General features: G+C 42.1%; 2 protein-coding genes and 1 long non-coding RNA gene across 3 annotated transcripts; 2 read left to right on the forward strand and 1 right to left on the reverse strand.

The window, feature by feature from the left end:
• The first annotated feature begins 1,776 nt into the window (after positions 1–1,776).
• Positions 1,777–3,946, forward strand: LOC123473835. The gene is made up of 8 exons (XM_045175322.1): positions 1,777–1,923; positions 1,993–2,252; positions 2,311–2,811; positions 2,886–3,056; positions 3,122–3,254; positions 3,315–3,421; positions 3,488–3,824; positions 3,888–3,946. The coding sequence occupies exons 3-8, from the start codon at positions 2,800–2,802 to the stop codon at positions 3,917–3,919; spliced, it is 792 nt and encodes a 263-aa protein (XP_045031257.1). The 5' UTR covers positions 1,777–1,923; positions 1,993–2,252; positions 2,311–2,799; the 3' UTR covers positions 3,920–3,946.
• Positions 3,947–9,042: 5,096 nt separating this feature from the next.
• LOC116928313 (speckle-type POZ protein B-like) lies at positions 9,043–10,503 on the reverse strand. Its single transcript, XM_045175076.1, is given in 2 exon segments — positions 9,043–9,672; positions 10,474–10,503. Coding segments are annotated over 2 exon segments (660 nt in total).
• An 8,997-nt stretch (positions 10,504–19,500) lies between these two features.
• On the forward strand, positions 19,501–20,142 carry LOC123473632. Its single transcript, XR_006647496.1, has 2 exons — positions 19,501–19,877; positions 19,966–20,142. It is a non-coding gene; the product is annotated as an uncharacterized LOC123473632 (long non-coding RNA).
• The last annotated feature ends 2,127 nt before the right edge of the window (positions 20,143–22,269 follow it).

Below are 22,269 nucleotides of genomic sequence, written 5' to 3' on the forward strand. Positions count from 1 at the left end.
AATTAAATCGGTGTTCGGATTTTTGTGCAGGATACTGTACCATAGATTTGAAGCCAGATAACGTACGGCGGTCATGTATCAGCACCATCGAAAAAGTTCGGGTGTCCGTACAACACTAACGGAGTTGCATAGAAAAAATTTTTAGTCGCTTTTTTTCTAATTTTCCGGAGCCGTTAACGATGTCAATATCTCGAATTAGGATTTCAGTGTACATTTCATGTTGCATTTTGCTAAATACGATGTGTGCTTGACGTAAAACTAGCCACAAAAAATGAAAAGAACGTGTTGGGAGAATCATCGAAGAGGTAAGAAAGCCAATGAGATGTTGTAGCTGTTCTGAATCTAAATTTCTTCTCTTACATCCTTGTTTAGCTATTTTGCACATTTTGAATCATGGTTTTGCATGAAAGTTGGCTATGTCCACTTGTGTTATCCTGTCATCCACACTGATAGTCTTTTGTTTCTAGGCAAGGAACGAAGAGTTTGACCACCAAGCCAGATTGTTCTTGAAAAGAGACCAGGTGTATCGGCACAATGATTTACTACTGGTTATTGTTACAAAATGCCACAGCTTATGCCAACCTTCACCGTATGTCTATCATGGTGTGAAACACAAACCCACTGTTGTTTCGTGGGTTGACAAAATAAGACCAACAGTAGTACATCAAAGAAAAGTGAAGTCTTGCAAAATCAAACCAATCACTAACAAGACAAGCTCAACCAAAGAACAAACCCTTTGGTATCAATTTTCATGTAATTTTGCAGAGTATTACCTTTTAGTAGGGTTGGCTAACTATGTTTCTTTTCATAACCAGAATCGATGTTAACCAGGAAATCCAGTTTCTTTGTTGCCACCTTTAGATTCCTCGTGCAATCGAAAAGCCTCAAGTGCGTTACTGTAGCCAAGATCTCACCGTACCCGACGCTGGTCTCGCCCACGGTCGAATGCTAGTGGCGGCTTGGGATGTCGGTTTCGATCATGGGTGTGAGGATAAAGCCATTAAACTGATCCTGGTAGCTACCAAACAGTTCCTACGAGAATTGGTTGTTGCCATTGCTACCGACCAGAAAAGATATCGCATTCGAGAGAATAAAGTCATATATTCGATTGGTCAGCTGACGCTTAATCCTTGACTTCACAATTGATGGTTGGTTCATAATAGTTACACAGTTAAAAGTGGCTTGCCCACCTAAGCCTACTTATTAAGTGTACCCATTCATAGTGTAGGTTTGGTGGGCATCGTCAACACTTTTTAAAAGTGTGTAAGCCCACTTATAAACGATTTCCCGTGTACCCATCCACAAGTGTACAACACACTTGTAAAACCCTTTGTTTCTCCTCGCGCTCTTGCCTTCGAGCAATTTCTCTTCAATTTGAAATTTGGCAACATTTCAGTCTGTGAGTCTGTTGTTGACTTGTTGTGACGCTATCCATCCTCCAACAGGGAATGAATTTTTTCAAGTTTTTTTCTGTAAATACATTTTCTTTTTTTTAAATTTGTGGAATCAACTCGCCATTTACTGCTCTGGAATTGAATCCCCTATCAAGATTCCAACTAATATCCTTACTACATAGTGGATTCATCAAATCTGGTAAGAAAAGCCAAGAACAATTTCTATTTCTAAGTATCCTTTCATGCATTTTGATTGAGCCGCTTGATTTTGTTTTGAATTTTTCTAATGATTCAAACAAATATGTCAGCCCTCGTCACATTGTATAGACAACTAACTTAATATTTTTCCAATATTTCATTATTAGTCTTCCTTTTTTCTCGGACTACCTCTGAATATCCGAAATACTGAAACCAATTGCTAAAAAAATGGAGGCAACCAATGATGAAATCAAAATGTGGAATATAGACGATGTAGAAGTGTTTTTGAAAAGCAAAGGCTTTGATGAAAATGTAACCAATATTCTGAAAGGTAAATTCATGAATATTGTCTTACGTGAAATATTATACAAATCTAATTTAATCCTTTATTACTCAAAAGGAAATGAAATCGACGGGGAATCATTTCTTATTCTTAATGACGTGGAAGTAGCAAGCATGGGCTTCAAAATTGGCCCAGCTTCTAAATTGCGGAAACTATTGGAAAAGTTACGCTCTGCTGACGCCATTGCTGGAAATCATACAATAATAAATGAGCCAAATGAAACTGGAACTACTCTTCGCATTGGAATTCTGTCTACTTCTACGTCTGAAATCCCAGTTCCGTCTACAAGTGAATCACAGGAATCGACTGCTGAACAGGTTTTTACAATTATTCCATGTTTAAGATGACAAAAAGACTAACACGCAATTTATACAGGGTGCACCAAATGTAATGGAAATTCTCAAATGTAGCCAGAAAGGGAAAGCAATTGTTTTGAACTACATTGAAAGAAACCAGGATTTCGTGACCCACAGTGAACGCATCGAGATAGTCAACATTGTGTGTAATCACATGATAGAGTGTAACCAACAAAAACATTACCCATCAGTGAATACCAAACACATGTACGCAGCTGCAATTATAAAGAGTTTCCCATGCCTAGCAACAAAGCACACAGATCAAGATGGTGGTGTGTCTTTCAATCACGACGTTTTCTATCACCCAGTAGCTGGTGGTTTCATTGAAAATAGAATCAAAGAAATAAGAAGAAAAGAGGGAATTAGGAAGAGAAAACCTAACGGTTTATCAAAGAACAAGGAATTGGATGGAATTGCTGGTGAAAAGAAGAAGAGAATAAAGAAAATTAAAAAGGGTGTAGTACCCGAGTAGAAACTACCTGCTGCTGACGTCTTTGATGAGGAAATTATGAAATCAATGGTAAATGCTTTATATGTGTTTTAGTCTTTATCATAATATTTAGCCTGTTGATCATCTCGTTTTTTGTTGATTAGGTGGAATGGATGAAAGTTCATGTATTTTCAGTCAACAATAAAGCCAAAATTGTTGAATACATGGAAAAAACCTTTGACTTCCGCGATCGGGAGAGCACATTTCGATTTAAATGCGTATCTGAAATCCTTGTGGAGTACCCAAGGTTCATGGATTGTGATGAAGGATCTTTGGTATGCTTGAATATTTCATGTAACGTTTGGTAACATTCTACAACATATTTTTGTGGTAATTTCAGATTCTTCGTGACTTCCATCAAAAATATCCTGATAAACATTTTTCATTCAAAAGCCGATTTTTGGATAGATTTTCTGCTCCTCTTCGGTTTTTGGCTAAAAGCGGAAACAAGAACGTTCCCAAGTCATCTGATGGTAAATACACGAGTAACTAAATTTAATAACATTGAAATGATTTTTTTTAACTTATTTTAGATTCCAGGAATTCCCTCATTTTATGTTTGCAACTTATGCCAGCAGTGTATAACGTTAAAAAAGCATCTTTCGATTCCAAACTGGATCGCCTATTTCACTTTGTGAAGGTAACAAAAAGTAATGAAGTTTTTATTCCAACATAATCTGACGAAATATTTATATTACATCAACAGGAAAATGCATCGATTTCAGCGATCGCTAAGGCGAAGGATGTTGTCCATCATAAGCAGCCCTTCCTTATTGTTGTTGGATCCCTAGAGCACCCGTTGTCTTTTAACCTGATATTGGACTTTATTGTTATTCCCCTTGGCAGCGATTGCTCAAGGGCATTCAATGTCCTCTTCACCTCTTTTTTTGTGTTTAGATTGGAATTCCCACATCTAGACAAATTTTATCTTTTTTTTGAACAGTTTGTCTTCCAAATATTGTTAGGGGAAAGTTGTTACACAATTAACCCTTCAAATCAATCTTTTGCTAACATGCTAGACAACATTGCCTCAAAAAATTTGGGTAATTCTTCTGATGCTGTCTAATGATTTCCAATTAAAAAGCAGCGTGTTTATCTCATAATAGACCAAGATCGGATGCTGAGTTGCCAAGGCTGAATTCCGACCTGCGGTATTTGTCCTCTCGGGCCCTATAGGAGGGAAATGAAAAATAATATATTTAATTAAGTTGTAGTTAGTTTTATTACAAAATCTTTTGGAATCGTGTACTATACCTCTGTGCTGATATAATACAAAAAATTTTATCTCCAAAAAAGCTGTTATTTTTCCAGGAAACTTTTTGAAAGGTACTTGTTTACAATGTACCGTAGCAGACGTAAAGTGATTGACTGTGACTAGTGACTGTACTGTCAAACTGTTTTCGTTTTTTATGTCATGAGTAGTGTAGTTTGTGATGTCGGTAATGAGTTATTTGACACTATTAGTCTTTTTAAGTTATCTGATTATGCTAAAGGACTTATTCATAAGGAAAAAGAAATTTACTTAGAAAAACGTCTGCTTCTTGTTCTACAGTTGTAATACGGGGAGGGGGGTGTTGTGGAAAGGTAAACAAGTATCTTTCAAAAAGTTTCCTGGTTTCCAAGTGGGTACTTCCATTTACCCCACTTGCAAGTGGGGTTAAGTGTACATATTACTTTTAACTGTGTATAGAACTCAGATTTTCCGGTTGGCTGAGCCACCCCATGTGCCTGCCGTACCCCCAGACAATTCAGAATGCAGAACGAGGCTCGACGTTTTGGCGTGAGGGTAAAGCCATCAAACTAATCCTGGTAACTACCAAACTCTTCCTACGAGAATTGATTGTTGCCATTGCTAACATCCGGAAAGGATATCCCATTCGAGAGACTAAAGTAATACTTACGATTGGTTAGCCGAGATTAATCCTTGACTTCACAATTGATGGTCGGTACAGTGTTGCCACAAATAATTTTCTCTAAAGCCAAAAAAGGTGCAAAATTGGGCAAATAAAGCCACTTGAAATGTAAAAAAAAGCCACTTTAAAGCCACTGTCTCACAAATAAAAATAACTATTAAAGCTAGTAGTAAGATCAGTATTTTTTGCGTATTCTTAGTTTTCCTGGTTAGGATTGCCACTTGGATTCAATTTGAGACATCAGAGGTCAGACAGAGTATCACTTATCACTGTCTCAGACCTGGCCAGACAGAGTGTCAGGTAGCGTTGCAAATCTAGTTTTGCCGATATCTGGTTTTATCTTGTTATTTGGTTTTATTTGGTTTATTTAGTTTTATTTAGTTTTATTTAGTTTTATTTAATTTCGTTTTTTTTTTACCCTATTATTTTTATCGAGTATTCACTTTTTTTATGAGAAACTCGATTGAAAACTCGATAATTTTAGTAACTGGTAAACAACGTTTGAAGATGCATTTGTTGTCGCCATCTACATCTATAACTTCAATCAGAGAGAACCTCAGTTCGTCTACATCTACAGTTACATCCACAGAAGGCAAAACTTCTGTTTCTGATGGATTGCATACTTCAAATAAAAAGGAAGAACAGAAAATCGCTGCTCAACAGGCACTTTGTAAAAAAAGACGCATTGTTATGACTGATTCTTCTTCCAAATCTCAACAGGAGTTACTCAAAGAAGAAATCGAAAAATAATTGGAAGAATACTTTTCGTATTTGGATAAAAATTTGAATGCAACTGATCTGACTCTGAGCCAGGAAGATCCATCACACTTCTGGGTTCAAAATTCATTGCGATTTCCATACTTAAGCAAAACTGCATTCGACTTTTTAGCCGGCCACATCGGCCTCAACTGAACGGCTTTTTTCTGGGGCTGGGCTGAGTACCGATGGAAATCGAGGAAACATAGGCCCAAAATTACTCGAATCTGAGGCTTGCGCCAAATATAACTACAGGGAACTATTTAAGGACTTGTAAGTCGAATCAACTTTTCAGTTATCACTACCAATCATTTTACTGTTTTCAAGTTTAAATTATTTTTTTTTGTTTTTTTTTCAATTGTACTATTGGATTAACTTAAAATACTCAAAATATTGAGAATTAATAACTAAGAACTGTTGCTAAAATGTTTTTTTTCCATAAATAAAAGACAAAGAAGTGAAAAAAATTTATCGAGTTTATTATTTAATTATTATTTAGTGTTAATACCCAATAAAACCCAATAAATAACCAAATATTATCTAGTTAATTATCTATTTTTCAGAAAAAAATCCAATATTGATTTAGTTTTATTCCGTTTTTTTAAAAACCCAATTATTTAATTTTGTTTTATTGAGTTAAAAAAAAACTAAATTTGCAACGCTAGTGTCAGGCAGCAGAATAGTGCGTTCTGTGTGGGGTCTAAAACTTGTAAAGAAATTGTGGAAAAAGTCCTATTGAAAATTGACCACAAGTCGCAGCACTTGTGGTCAATTGTTCGACTATTGAGTTCGAATGCCCCAAGGTGCCTGTGGGTGGGTGGGAGGACGCAAGTTCCATCCCAAATACACAGAAATACCCCGTTTCCTGGCCGTTACTGTAGACGGCTATGCGCAAATGCTTTATACCGACTGCAGTTAGCGTTGCAAATTTTTGTTTTCAAATATTTTATGCGCTAAAACTAAAATAAGCCCATTTTGAAGCCAAATCATGGGAAAAATTCGGAAAAAGCCAGAAATAGCCAAAAAGCCAGAAAAAAACTAGAAAAGCCAATCGTCCAATTTGCAACCAAAAAAAAGCCAAAATGGCTCCAGAAAGCCACTTGTGGCAACACTGGGTCGGTACATGATAGTACGAGTAACAGGTAAATTTGTATGACATTTTTACACCTGACGATTTCTTATTTCTGTCAATTTTTTCAGTTATGAAACTCAGATTTTCATGTTGGCTAAGCCACCCCATGTGCCTGCTGCACCCCCAGACAATTCAGAATGCAGAACGAGGATCGGCGTTCTATCTTGCCTGTACCACTGAACACATTATTTAAAAAAAAATCCGGCTCTGATTGTCCCACGCACTATGATGAATGTCCTTGTTTCTCCTTCACTTATGATATTGTATTGCAATACGACGAACATGGAAGGTCCATAACAGTTGTTATGTGCAATGGAGAAAAAATAAAAAATTCTTTACCTAGTATAAAACAACAACAACTAGTGAAAAGTAATTATTTGTTTTTAAATAGTTGCTGTGTTCTATTTCCGGTAAGTAATAGGAGTGGGTTTGGTTGAAGACTTTGAGCTGTCGTTACTTTTTCCTAAGACGCAATGTAATGGTGTTTTCCAGTGTATGATTAGGGATTTAGCTAGTGCACCATTTGCGATAGCCAAACGTAAACTCTCGGCTCTTGAGTTCACCAAAGGTTCTTGCTTATTGTTGCGCGACGTCGAATTCCTAGAATTGGCAGGTAGAGGCCCATCATCATTTTTCGAGCTTTAAAAATCGTCTGCGGCCGAACGGTGGATCCGATCACGGCGGGACCTGCACCATCGGAACGAACTCGACGAGCCGCATTTAATGATATCTGTCTCGTGATCATTCGTGACCGAAAAACTATTGGGATGGAAAAAATCCCATGGGGGTTGGACGCAATGGGATAGAGGAGCCAGGCACTTGTGGGAGTCGGGGAATTGGTGTGAACGGGGAAAAAATCATAACTCCCGAACGGTACCGTTGGTAGCGCTGAAATTCATACTGCCGGAATCAGCGTGAGCCAACGCATCGAACGGTGCCGAATCCGTCATGATTAAAAAATATAAAAAATACAAGAAGGAAAGAAGGTCAGCAGGGGGTCAAGCAATTAACCAGGGCCTCACTGCTCCATTTTCCAAGAAAACCAAAGAAAAGTTTACAAAGATACACGCCAATCTCGGCAGCGGATCGTCGCAGGCACCTGCAATAGCCACCGATGAACGCGGCTCGTTTTCACCATCATTTTGTTTCACAATTCCAGATTAATTTTTTGCACCTTGAACATTTGACAGTGATTGATATCAAGTGGTATATCGCTGTATCGGTAATGGAGCTTATTTACACGAAGGTATTGTGCTATGCACTTCTTGTCCCTGAGTGTAAATATTGAAATACTTTAGTATTCCGTCCTCGTCCCTCTCCCTTGTCCCTCCCCCTTTCCTCCCCCTTATCTTTCCTCCTCTTTTTTTTTTCCTTATGTATGCTTTTTTTTTCCCGTATTGTTATTTTTCGGGGCATAAATCCGGTAATACCTTCGGTAATATTAAAATACTAAAGTATTTCAATATTTACACTCAGGGACAAGAATTGCATAGCACTATACCTTCGTGTAAATTAAATCTAGAATTGTGAAAAAAAATGATTGTGAAAACGAGCGGCGTTCATCGGTGACTATTGCAGGTGCGTTCGACGATCCGCTGTTGAGATTGGTGTGTATGTTTGTAAATTTTTCTTTCGTTTTCTTGGAAAATGGAGCAGTAAGGCGCTGGTTAATTACTTGACCCCCAGCTGACCTTCTTTCCTTCTTGTATTTTTTATATTTTTTAATCATGACGGGTTGGGCACCGTTCGATGCGTTGGCTCACGCTGATTCCGGCAATATGAATGTCAGCGTTAGCAACCGTACCGTTCGGGAGTTATGATTTTTTTTTCCCGTTCACACCAATTCCCCGACTCCCACAAGTGCCTGGCTCGTCTATCCCATTGCGTCCAACCCCCATGGGATTTTTTCTATCCAAATATTTTTTCGGTCACGAATGATCACGAGACCGGTATCAATGGATGCGGCTCGTCGAGCTCGTTCCGATGGTGAAGGTCCCGCCGTGATCGGATACACCGTTCGGCCGCAAACGATTTTTAAAGCTCGAAAAATGATGATGGGCCTCTACCTGCCAATTCTAGGAATTCGACGTCAAAAGCGCAGCCGCGTTCGGAATTAATTTTCAAAAATTCATAGCAGCTGAACGGTGCGTCGGATAGAGAAAATTTTTCGACAGCTGCGATCGCGTGATTGCGCTCTATCCAGCGATACCCGATGAGGAGCCGTGCGACCGCTCCTTCCGGTAGCTGACTCGGCCGGTTTCGGCATGTCCGATTTTCACGCGAATTTCACGGTCCAGCTGCTCCTGCCCGGCTTAATATGTCATTTTCCCATTCGTAGTGCGATCCGAATTCACGTACAAAAGTTATTCACGGTCAAACATGCCGACGAAATTGGTTTAATTTCGCGAAATGAAATTGATTTAATTTTCAACATATAGATACTCTGCCCGACAGAGAGTGTTATTTCCACATGCTTTGAGTGGCTAACAAACAAAGATCTGGATAATTCTTGATCAGCCTCTCCCAATCATCTTGTTGTTATATTTCTTTTCAATGTGATGCCACGAAAGCGAGTGCTGCTTCTTTAAGGGAATCAACTTCATGGACGTGCACCCACGCCATTAGATTAATAGCGTTCTCCAATTTGATGCAAGTTAACAAGAACTGAACACACTCGTCTTTCAGGTCCTCAATGTCGTACATATCGGCCGCAACAAACAAAGGCTGGGCGTTTTCCTCTGACAACTTTGTCGATGTTCGACCAGAGTAAATGTAATGGAGCAATTGTTTGAAAATATCCAGTTTGATGTCTTTGATGCAAACTTTTCTCGTACTCGTTTCTTGCATTCCGCCGTGGAACATGGCAGCGAAGACGGAGCTCCTGGCCGACAAAAGGATGACATGACCACCGATCGGCTCGTCTTCATTGATCTCATCGAAACTGAACGTAACGTCACAGTTTAATTGATTGACGTACAAGTTCGTGAATTGCCTGTGAGCGTTAATCTCTCCAACACTTTGATAAAACTTGATCCAAAATTGGCAAGGAATTTCAGTTGCATCCCAATCTGGAATTTTCCGATAGGGATTCTATCAAAACTCGAATTTCCCAACCCCCTGATACAGGCACCCCTACCCTTGTACAACGACCGGTGGATCGACCGACACTTTTTCTGAGACTTTACCCCAGAGATGGCGCTGATGGCGCGGCGATTTCAGGGGTGTCCGAACTAATCTTTCGTTGGTTTTTTATTTTAGATGCTGTGCCGCTGAGATTGGTTTCCTTTTGTAGGGGAAATAACGCAGCAGCTCCCGGTCGAGTTCCCGTTTTTATCGGCTGAATGGCAAAGGAGTGCGGAGCAGTTTAGTCGGCCCATTCGAGTCGATTTCAGGGTCTCGCACGTATCTTTTATACGTTTTCTTATTTTAGATGCTGTGGCGCAAAACTTGACGTCATGTTGTAGAGGAAATAACGCGGAGATTAACGAAGGGGTCGTGTCAATTATCGGCTTAACGATAAAGGAACGCGGAGCAATCTAAGAGCGACTCGAAGTTTTGGGAGATTTTTTTTCAGAGAGATGGCGCGTCGGTCATGAAGATAGGGAAAAATCAGGCCGCGAAGTGGTTTTCAAGGCGTGGCTTTGTGCGTCGCCTGGCAACGGACTGGTTTTTCCAAAGGCCGTGTGAGGCTGTCAACATGGTCTCACTACATATGTATGGCCTGGACGCCAATTCGCCACACAGAAACCCGGAAACCATTTGCTCTTCCGGAAAAACTGACGACTGAGGCTGTGAGTAATTAAGTAGAGCAAGTTAGTTATATCGATGAGCAAACAGTTTGTTTAACAAACGTTCAAACTGGACGAACCAACATGGTCTCCACGTACGTACGGAGAGGTCCGTACCAGAAAACGGCACCATTTCCAGGGTTTTCATTGGCTCAGTAGAATGGACACGTGACCATCCTTTCAAGCCACGCAGTGGTGGGTAGGCCCCTAGCTCCTACCCCCCAAAATCTCAGCAGCCGCCGTCACATTTGAACCGGCAATTGTTTTGTTTTTTCTCGTTTGTTGTCATTTTCGTTTTTAATGGCGGCCTGCTGTCATTTAAAATGAATAAATATATTACTTTTAGAAAAGGGCCGACTGCTCGTGAAGAGAACGATGGAATTTATAGATTCGGCTGGAAAACTTGTCGAGAAAGGTATAATTATATTCTTATATTGTCACGTGGAGATCACGTGACACACGCGTGAGACACACCCCACACTCACCTCCTTCTTGGAAACAAGCAAGGGCGAATGTACGAGTACATTCGACCTTGTTTTGTCTGAATGTTGCGGTAGCATCACAGGACGCTTGCACCTTCTCTAACGCTTCAGGGAAACAAGCAAGGGCGAATGTACTCGAACCTTCGGCCTTGCTTTGTAGTAAATGGTTAAGGGTATCTTCTTCTTTTGTAGAAACATGCAAGGGCGGATGTACTCGTACAACCGACCTTGCTCAGTAATAAGTCATACGGGTTATTTCGATTGTTCGTAGAAACAGCAAGGGCGAAAGCACTCGATGATTCAACCTTGCTGTTCACCTACCATAAATAGGCGGTGTAGTGTCTCTTGAATGGAATGTTCTTACTTGACGTCTTACCGTGTGGACGTCCTAATACACTCGTGTTACACATCACCCCCAAGTGTAACAAATGGTGGAGATGCAGCATTACTAAGGAGACAAGGCAAGGAAGTTTATCTTATAGTATTATTCATTGTCAGAGGCGAAAATCGTTTAGGGGCTCTACCACAAGCGGTTTAACCAACGGGTTGTGCCAAATCTTAAATTGTTGGATACGGAGCCACGTTTTCGGCTGACAGTGGGTAAGACTATTTGGTTTCTATTAGCTTTCTCTCAAGGAAATCGTTTATTGCTGTGACAAGATTTTGAGGTATTGTAATGCAGAAAGACATTAATCATTTTTTTTTTGCCGGAGGTAAATGAGAAAGTCATCGAATCGACGTTGGCCTAGTTGTCCAAGGGATCCGAGCAGACGTTTACACCCTTTGCCTCCATCTACGCGCCCGGTACCGGAACAGCATCTGGAAGGAAAAACTGTTGAGCCGGACAGCACAGAGGACGTAGTGGGAAGTGGGCAGCGGGTAATCCAGGCTGAAAAAAGGTTGGAGAGTACTGCGAAAGATCTTGAAGAATCTTACGTAGACAAGAGTATTGAGGCAGTTAAAGAAGGTAGCGAAAAGAGTGAAGACGACGAGTTGGAGAGTACTGCGAAAGATCTTGAAGAATCTAACGTAGACAAGAGTATTGACGACGCACACGAAAGTAGCGAAGAAAGCGAAGAAGAGGAAAACGGGGATAGCACTGACGAGGAGCAGTTATTTGCAGATACCGATAGTGATTCAGGTACTGGCATTATGCCTCCTCAGATAAAGTTTTTGAGTCCCAAGGTCTTTAAGGCAACGCCGGAAGATGACGCCTTCGACTGGCTTGAGCGTTACGAGTCAACGGGAGCGTACAATCAATGGGGCGATACGGAGCTAAGGGCGAATTTCAGCATGTATCTGGATGGAGCGGCAAGAAAATGGTACCTGTGCTCCACACTTCCGACGGAGTGGCGTGATTTACCCATACGACCGGGGGTTGGCCTCAACGCAGCTGATCTTCCGGCAGTAACTGGAGTCAGAACACTGTTTTTGAAAGAATTTCAGCAACAAAACTACAAGCTGTTCCAGGAAACACGCTTGCGGAACCGGGTTCAAGGTATCGAAGAAGCGACAACTAACTACTATTACGATGTTATTGATCTTTGTAGGGTGGTGGATCCAACAATGGCGGAAACCACCAAAGTCGACTATCTTTTTGGGGGATTACGGCCCTCGTTGGTCGAAAAATTGTACCCGTTACAACCCAAAACAGGCGAAGAATTTTTAGAGGCGGCGAAACGGTTTACTGATGCCAAGCTCTTGGCCAATAGACGAAACTGGCCGGACGCAGTGCTCGGGGTGGCAGCAACCAGAGTGGCGGATGTTCCAATTGATTTCATTCGGACCCTTCCAAAACCAGCTCCAACTGTGGCTGATACGGAATTATGGAAAGTAATTAAAGAACTGCAAGGTGCGGTAGAAAGTTTGAAGATTCAAGCAACTCCACCTCCGAAGAGACCAGGAAACGAGAAGACAGTTACGTGGGGAGAGTCGGAGAGAATCTACAGAAACAATAACGGAGTACTCAAATGTTACTGTTGTAACGGAACGGGGCATATGGCCCGGAATTGTTGGGAAAATCCGCAATCTGCTCGTTTCCGACAACGATCCTACTCAGGTCCTCCTGGCCCACAGAGAGGGCCGTTGGGTCCTCCCGCGCCAATCAACATCGTGTCCCAGCTAGCCGAGACGACTGCAGATTCATCAACACAGGAGGAGATAAAGGAGCAACCTATCCTTAGACTAGATTTCAGCAAGCTGATCAGAGAAGAAGTCACTTGTGGAACACGGCAAGTAATGGCAGTCGTCGACACAGGGGCAGCACTGACAGTTATATCACTGGAGCTGCTACGTGCATCCCAGTTCGTGCTGCGTCCATGGGACGGACCGCGGGTGGTGATGGCTAATGGAGAACAAGCAACGTTGATGGGAGCAGCCACCATTTCGGTCAACCACAAAATGGGAACAGCAACTGGCGAAGCGGTGGTATTTGGGATGGACGGAATTGATTTGATTTTGGGCAATGATTTCCTGAAACAGTATGGCAAAGTACAAATCGATTATCGAGAGCCGAAGGCCTCAATTACTTTTGGAGATCAGCCTCTTGCAGCCATTACATCGCAGCGGACAGATCACCAAACACGGTCGGTTAAATTGATTACCAACGCTGATGTAACAATCCCTTCTTTCTCAGTGGCCAATGTGATGACAGTAGCGCCAGCTTTACAGGCGGAGAACTTTTGTTTCGAACCATCAGGAAAACTTCTACAAACCAAGAGAGTGTCGGTGGGACACGCGTTACTGGCAGCCAAAGTGGATTTCACCCCGTTGGCCAATTTAACGTCGACTAGCGTGTGGATTCCAAAGGGGACGACATTGGGAGTCATCAGTGGCTACGACGGAGAAGTGCTGAGCTGTGGCCTAACGACAAAAGAAGAGAACTCCCCAATGACCAGACCACCAACAAAGGAAGAAGTGAATCAGCGGAGGACACTCATAGACGACCTCAAAAAACAAGTCAATCATGGCATTCCGAAAGACAAACGTGAAAAAATGTTCCAATTGCTAGAAGGAAATTTGGAATGTTTTGCGGCAAACGCTTCGGAAGTAGGCCGCTGCAACATATCCGAACATAACATTGAAACGGGAGATTCCCCGCCAATCCATCAGGCCCCGTATGCCAGCGCGTGGAAGGCTAGAACCATCGTGAACGAACAAGTAAAAAGTTTGGAAGAGGCGGGAATTATCGAAATTTCGGACAGCTCGTGGTCCGCACCGGTGGTGCTAATCAGAAAGAAGGATGGAACATGGAGATTCTGTGTCGATTACAGAAAGCTGAATTCAGTCACGGTACGGGATGTTTATCCTCTACCAAGAATTGCGGATGTGCTGAGTCGATTGGAAGGAGCAGAATTTTTTTCCATCCTCGACTTACAAGCCGGATATCATCAGATTCCGGTGAGAGACGAGGACCGTCACAAGACTGCCTTCATTACGGCTGATGGGTTGTACCAGTTCAAGGTACTCCCATTTGGCCTATCGAACGGTCCCAGTTCATTCCAGCGGTCCATGGATATTATACTGGCCGGACTTCGATGGACAGCGTGCCTCGTCTACTTGGATGATGTTATAGTGTACTCGTCAACAATCGACCTCCATGTCGAACGACTAAGGTTGGTATTGGAGAGTTTAAAGAAAGCGGGCCTTAAGTTGAAGGTGTCCAAATGTCATTTTGCGGAAACCAGTTTGAAAGTATTAGGTCATGTAGTGGATGCGGATGGTATTCGTCCAGACCCGGACAAATTAGCAGCGGTAAAGGAGTTCCCACCGTGCAACGAAGGAAAGACGGTGGCTCTTAAAGTGAAGAAAGTACAGAGCTATCTTGGCCTGTGCTCTTATTATCATCCACACATCAAAGATTTTTCTATAATTGCACGCCCGTTAATTTTGTTAACCAAAAAGGATGCAGTGTTTGATTGGGGTCCTGACCAGGAGTCCAGCTTCAACACACTGAAGCAAGCGCTGCTTGCAGCCCCAGTCCTGGCTCATCCGAATTATGACCTACCAATGGAAATCATTCCCGATGCCTGTGGCTACGGCATTGGTGCGGTATTGGCACAACGAGTGGAAGGGCAAGAACATCCGTTGGCCTATGCCAGCCGCCTGTTAAGCAGCTCCGAAATAAACTACAGCATCACCGAGAAAGAATGCCTGGCCTTGGTTTGGGCCTTTAAAAAATTTAAAGGTTATGTATTGGGATGCAAGATCGTGGTAGTTACAGACCACCAGGCGCTGTGTTGGTTGTTAACCAAACGAGATCTCGCTGGACGGCTAGCCCGTTGGAGCTTGTCGATACAGGAGTATGACATCGAAATCCGGTATAGAAGCGGAAAACTCCATGACAACACAGATTGCCTCTCGCGATGCCCTTTACCCGTGACCGAAGACCAAGAAGAAGATCGCTGTGTGGCCATTGGACTTGTGGGGAGTGGCAGATCGGTGGATTTTGGACCGGAGGAAGAATTCGTTGCGGAGCAGCGTCGGGTCCCGCGGTGGCGTCGTCTGATGGACCAGTTGGAAGCAGGTTGTGCAACGTTAAAAAACTTCTGTCTATTCAATGGGCGACTATGCTTACAAACCATTAAAAATGGTAAACAGTATCGTCGCCTGTGCGTCCCACGTTCCTTTCGGGAACGCGTCGTAAAGGCATACCATGACGACTTGATATCAGGGCATATGGGAGTTCGACGCACCCTAACGAAAATTGCTAATCGATTCTTTTGGGAGCGTTTGGCGATTGATGTTACGAATTATGTGCAATCATGTCCTAATTGCCAGGGTCGAAAAGGAGTGAACAAACGGCCAGCCGGTTTCCTGCAGTGTATTCAGGTGGCACGTCCATTTCAAAAGGTGGGAATCGACCTCTTAGGTCCGTTTCCCATGTCCAACACCGGAAATAAGATGATCATCGTTGCTGTTGACTACTTAACGAAGTGGGTGGAACTACGGGCCATGCCCAACGGAAAGGCGGATATGGTGGCAACATTTTTCGTTGAACAAATTGTGCTGCGTCATGGAGCACCGGAATCCATCATTTCGGATCAAGGGAAATGTTTTATAGCTGAGCTTACCCAAGAAGTCATGAAGAATCTTGGAACCAACCACAAGACAACGTCAAGTTACCATCCACAGGCAAACGGATTGGTTGAGCGAATGAATCACACCTTGGCGGCTATGCTCTCAATGTATGTCAGCGCGGACCATAGAGACTGGGACGAGGCATTACCTTACGTGTGTTTTGCTTACAACACGGCGCGGCAGGAATCTACGGGATATTCACCATTTTTTTGCTTTACGGGCGTGAACCAATGTTATCTATTGATTTGGAATTAGGTGCGGATGCCAACCCTCGGCTGGTTACGTCGGGAACGGCTCCGGATTATGCAACCCAGGTTGTGACCGAATTGGCGAAGGCTCGAGCATTGGTGCACACGCGACTGGGAGTCGCCCAGGACAACCAGCGACGAGAGTATGACAGTCGCCACAGAGAGCTTCAATTTCAAGTAGGAGACCAAGTCCTGGTGTACAAACCCTTTCGAAAAGTAAAACGAGCAGAAAAATTGCTTCATCGCTGGCAAGGACCGTTCAAAGTGATCCGACAGACAACTCCCGTGAACTACGAAGTGAAGTTAAGTTCCGGATCAAGAAAATCGGAGATTGTGCACGTCATAAAGATGAAACTTTTTCACGACTTGGTCGAACGAGGTCCAAATTTGAATACGGAATCCACAGAGGCGACACGTGAGACACCTCTACCAAACGCCCCTCAACCACCTGTGAGGATTCATCGGGAGATGGGTACGGATAATGGAAACCACGGTGAGAGGGCTGCAGTTTTATCCGACAACAGCGTCCATTCAGTACCGTCATCTGGGGGAGTTCGTCAGCCAGAGACAGCAAGCAGGCCGGCCCGCCTCCCCACAAGGATACAGCCGGCTCGTCGAGCTGGTCGACCGAATCGTTACCTCGCTTTGTTGCTGCCTTACACAATTTGTGTATTGGCCTTTCTCGGGTCAGTCAAGGTAGATGCGTTGCTTGTCCGAGACACCGTGATTTTCAATGAAAAGCCGGGTGTCGCGTTCGGAGAATCATTCTGGACAGTCATAACAGACCTCGATATACGACCGGCAGAGGCAGTGGTTCAGACATTGAAAGTGAGGCTGAAGGAGTACGCGGACATGGCCGTTAAATGCCGTAAAACAGGAAATCAACAAGGTGCATCGGCGGCCAAAAAACCTGATGTCAAGTGTCATTGGTTTGAACGTGAATTAAATCAATCCGAACATCGACTAGCAACTTTTCGGGACGCCATTGGTTCTCCTTCCAAACAACGTCGAGCGGTGATCGATGGCGGCGGATCAGCGTTAAAGTGGCTGTTCGGAGTAGCCACCCAGGCTGATCTCGCTGGATTGAATAAGAAGATCACCGGCCTTACACACCGGGAAAATGAAATAGTCCATTTGATGGACCAGCAGGCAACTGTAGTGAACGAATCACTTTGGGAGATCCGGACAAATACCAAGTTGATCCAGGAGTTGGAAGGGCAAACGGCGGAACTAACAAAGAATTACAAAAATTTGCTTGGACGAATGGCAGAGCGTCAAGCTTACATGATCGAGTATTTCGATTTTTTCATCAATCTAGACACAGCATTCGAGTCGATGGAAGCGAGCCTGCAGTGGCTTCGAGACTTGGCAGACGCTCTTGACGAAGGGTTGGCCCTCTTGGCAAACGGCCGATTAGCGCCTCAGATATTTCCACCTGCTCAAATGGCTTCGGTGTTGAAAGCAGTTAATCGACAACTACCCTTGGGTTGGGCAGTATCGAGTGAAGAATTATGGGTGACCTATCGTGAAGCTATGGTGACGGTGGCAGCGGTGGAGGGACGTTTTCGTCTCTTTATCAAAATTCCGATCTACGATCACGCACAGCAGTATACCCTGTTTGAAATTTTCAGTTTACCACGAGCAACAGACAATGGCACCCATGGAGTGGTGATCGGGGACCTACCGAATTTTCTGGCCGTTTCCACAGATTTGGAGACTTTTATTGAACTTTCGACTGCCGACGTTCGGGGTTGCAAACAATTGGAACGATAAATTTGTAATTTTCATACAGGTTTAGGAAAACGGGGAGCACGGAAATCCTGTGCGATTTCGTTATTCACCAATGACACCAACCGTAAGCTAACGCAATGCAAACAATTTAAAGAATGGAAAGGATCCGAAGTAGCTTATCTTGGAGAGAATCGCTGGGTGTTCTCAGCCGTTACAGCTCATGAGGTGGTGTTCTCATGTCCGATCGGTAGCAGCCAAGGGCCCCCGCAATCACTGTTGCTGCCTCCGTTTGGGATTTTTGATGTCCCTCCTGGAGGTACGGCTCGAACGGAAGACTGGGTCTTCCCCGCCAGTTTAGACGGACGATTGGAGGCCTCGTTAGATCCTTTGGTGGCACCCACGCTGGCCGCAGTGGGGTTTAACGTAACAACGTTCAAATCGGTCGCCATCATTGAGCTCCCGAAGTCGAATGCCACATCAATTAATTTCATCAGGGACCTACTGCGCCGAAACGACGGCGCTCGTGCGTCGTCTGAAATGACAGGATTCCAGATTCAAGAGTTAATGAAGAAGACGACCGAAGAATTTCAGCTGTCGGAGCCAAGATATCCGTTTGAACTTCTGATCATGTTACTATTACTAGTGGTGGCAACAACTTATCTCAGTTACCAAACTGTTTGGCTGAGAGGCCGTATGAGGGCCCACGAACAATTAGATGTTCAAGACGATCACTTCCTACCGCACCTCGAACAGGTGGCGGAGGTTTGACACGACATTTCCTTTTTTTTTGAATGCTTCTTTTGGGGTGTTCGTTTGGAATTTTTTGTTTTCGGGATTTTTTGTTTGTTCTTTATTTTGGTGTGTTGGGTTTTCTGATTTAGGGTTTTAGGACTTTTTGGGGGTTACCGTTCTGGGGGTTTTATTTTTATCAAGCAGTCGGGGGCGACCGCCTTCACGAGGGGGGATCTGTCACGTGGAGATCACGTGACATACGCGTGAGACACACCCCACACTCACCTCCTTCTTGGAAACAAGCAAGGGCGAATGTACGAGTACATTCGACCTTGTTTTGTCTGAATGTTGCGGTAGCATCACAGGACGCTTGCACCTTCTCTAACGCTTCGGGGAAACAAGCAAGGGCGAATGTACTTGAACGTTCGGCCTTGCTTTGTAGTAAATGGTTCAGGGTATCTTCTTCTTTTGTAGAAACAAGCAAGGGCGGATATACTCGTACAACCGACCTTGCTCAGTAATAAGTCATACGGGTTATTTCGATTGTTCGTAGAAACAGCAAAGGCGAAAGCACTCGATGATTCAACCTTGCTGTTCCCCTACCATAAATAGGAGGTGTAGTGTCTCTTGAATGGAATGTTCTAACTTGACGTCTTACCGTGTGGACGTCCTAATACACTCGTGTTACACATCACCCCCAAGTGTAACAATATCATCATGTTCATCATGATTTCATATTCCTATATTATGTTTCCCTCGTACAAAACGTGTTTTAAATACTCTTTTTTACTTTTTCAGCTTTTTTGCTTTTTTAGATAAACTGACACGAGAGTTTGGTACCTTCTCAAACAGGCACAATTTCAATCTAATTAATTGTAGTAGTACTACAATTATCTAATTAGTTGTACTAGTATCTGAGATTTTTTTACCAGATTTGTTTACTAACAGGGTTTGTACAAATTCAATCTGGATAAAAGTAGATTGAATTCTAATAGATTGAACTCCTTCTATATTTACTGCAGGAGCCCTCACTTTTTGCCGTAGCAAAACTGTTGGCAACTGGTCTTGTAAATCTAAACAGGGTAGAAGTTCTTTGGTTTCCTGTAACAAATCACCTGCTGGAAGTCATCATCCACCCGCTTAACCACATGAGAGAATGGGGAATAGAGGCCATTACTACGTTAGTTAGATAAGCAATTCAATATGAATATTCTACCCCTTTAAAAGAAAACCAGGTAACTATCTGAAACAGTTAGGCTATTTGTGTTTAAGCAGTTGAAGAATAGCGAACTCTATCCGTTATTAATTTGACCGAGATTGCAGACGTTGTTAATATCGCCATTAAATGAGCTGTCTAATACGAGTTTTGCAGACGTGCGGCAAAAGCAAGTTGATTGTGTGCAACACCAAACTACTATATCAGCTGATTCTTCAATTATTTCTTGATAAAATCTGTCTTGCAAATTTCTATAACCAGCAAAATATATAATTTTACAATTATTGTTTTTTATAAGCCTTAGCTATTGAGCTTAAAACTGCATTACCGACCCCACCACCAACAGAAACTATATTACCATCCTTTAATATTTTAGTTGGAAATTTTTTATGATCATGGGGAACAAATAAAGGGCGGGTTACCAGGGACTAAGGATCAGGATGGCGATCGCTTCATTGAGATTTGGAATATGGTATTTATGCAATTTGAACAAATAGATAGCAATACTAGGATTGAGTTGCCTAAGAAATCTATTGATACTGGAATGGGATTAGAACGTATTAGTGCTGTGATGCAAAACGTGTATAATAATTATGACACAGATTTATTTAAGGAAATAATTGCTTATACAGAAAATATAGTAAAAGTTAAACCAGAAGGAGAAGCGAAGTTTTCTTATCGGGTTATTGCAGATCATTTACGTGCTTGTGCTTTTTTAATTAGTGATGGCATCATGCCGTCAAATGAAGGAAGAGGCTATGTACTTAGACGTATTATGCGTAGAAGCATCAGGCATACACATATACTTGGTAGTAGTGAGCCTTTAATGTATAAATTACTGCCTAAATTAGTCGACCTTATGGGAACTACCTATCCTGAACTTAGGAGGGCTGAAAATTATTATTTTACCACCACTGCTGAAATGTTAAGGCAATTACATATATCAAAAGCTGATAACTCATACTATAGAAAATTTAATGAATATCTAGCATCTGATTTATTGATTCTAGATGAGTTGGGATTTAAGAAATTGCCAAATTACTCAGCAGATGATTTTTTTGAAGTAATAGCCAAAAGGTATGAAACTGGGCCGGCAATTATCACTACCATCAAAGCATTTGAACATTGGGGAGATATTTTTGATGATAATATTTTAGCCGATGCCATCTAGCCATTTGCTGCACAGCTCTGGTGACATAATCTCTTTTGGATGGCCCTTGTTTCTTAATATCATAGGAGCTATCAACAATTCTCAAGGGTAACAATCAAAGTATTTATCATGTTATACCAATTACTTTATCACATTATTTTATTTTTATTTAGTAAATTGTCTTTAAAGTAACTGAAACAATTTATATATCTTAATGTGTGTTGTGGACAATAAATGATGCACTTTCATCTCCATAAATCAATTGTTTTTTACTTTGATTTTACTATTTTTTATTGCATGGCAGAGATGGATAAAGTTTTTATGACTCAATTTTTAAATTTTAATTGGAGCCACATTTAAAATACATTATTTCTGTTCGCCTATCGTGTTTTGCCATGCTTAAGTCTAGAGAGATTGGATATTGGTTACCTGCACTGCCATAAAAGATTTCGATTTAGGTTTTAATTTTAGATTGCATTTATATTTGAATTAGGCGCGTAATCAAAATGGCCGCCATAATGGGTGTAAGGAAGGGGTTACTATTATTGTAATTTATAGTACCAAAACTAGGGTTATTACGTACGTACGTGCGTACATTGGACGTACGTGCGTTTAATAATTTAATATGTTACGTGTCATCTCTAATGTACCAGGTATTCCACGAAGCCTTGCGAAATCGTCCTTCAATACGATGACGAAAATAACAAACAGAATCCAGATTCGCTGACATTGAGCGTTATAATCCTTGATATGGTGTTTAAACTAATGCAAGAATTTAAAAACTCGTATGGTGAATTGATTGCCAAAGTTGAATCTGATGTTGCAAAACACCCAGACAAGATCGACTTATTGTTGGATGCACTTAAAGACATAAATTAACTCCTTAGAGCTCTAGGTTGGTAAAGGACATTATTCAATTCTTTCTGTGATTTTACTTGTTAGACCGAATTGATCAATAATTACTCTTTATTTATTATAGGACCATATGGTGCCTATCATTGCGCACATGTGTATATTCGCATCTTACAGCAAGCCAAGAGAGCAGTAAAACATCCTGCGTTGCGCGTTTATCACAAATGCGAAAATCTCGTTTGTGTCCAAGTTGGTCTGCTGCGGCTGCAGCGTCTTATGGAGAAACCATCTTCTTCACGTTAAAAATTAAGTTTTCATAACTATAATTTAGATTTCCCCCTTTTCTTCCTAGCAGTGGTTACCCTATTCATCTTTTCATTTCCCAATTTTTTTCTAGCTCCAGTTCTAT

Source organism: Daphnia magna, linkage group LG6 (assembly GCF_020631705.1).
Source record: "Daphnia magna isolate NIES linkage group LG6, ASM2063170v1.1, whole genome shotgun sequence".
NCBI classification, from domain to species: Eukaryota; Metazoa; Arthropoda; class Branchiopoda; order Diplostraca; family Daphniidae; genus Daphnia; species Daphnia magna.

Coding starts and splice junctions, on each gene's coding strand:
- LOC123473835 (XM_045175322.1), top strand. Junction 3,255..3,314: donor CGTTCCCAAGTCATCTGATG/GTAAATACACGA, acceptor AACTTATTTTAG/ATTCCAGGAATTCCCTCATT. Junction 3,422..3,487: donor GCCTATTTCACTTTGTGAAG/GTAACAAAAAGT, acceptor TTACATCAACAG/GAAAATGCATCGATTTCAGC.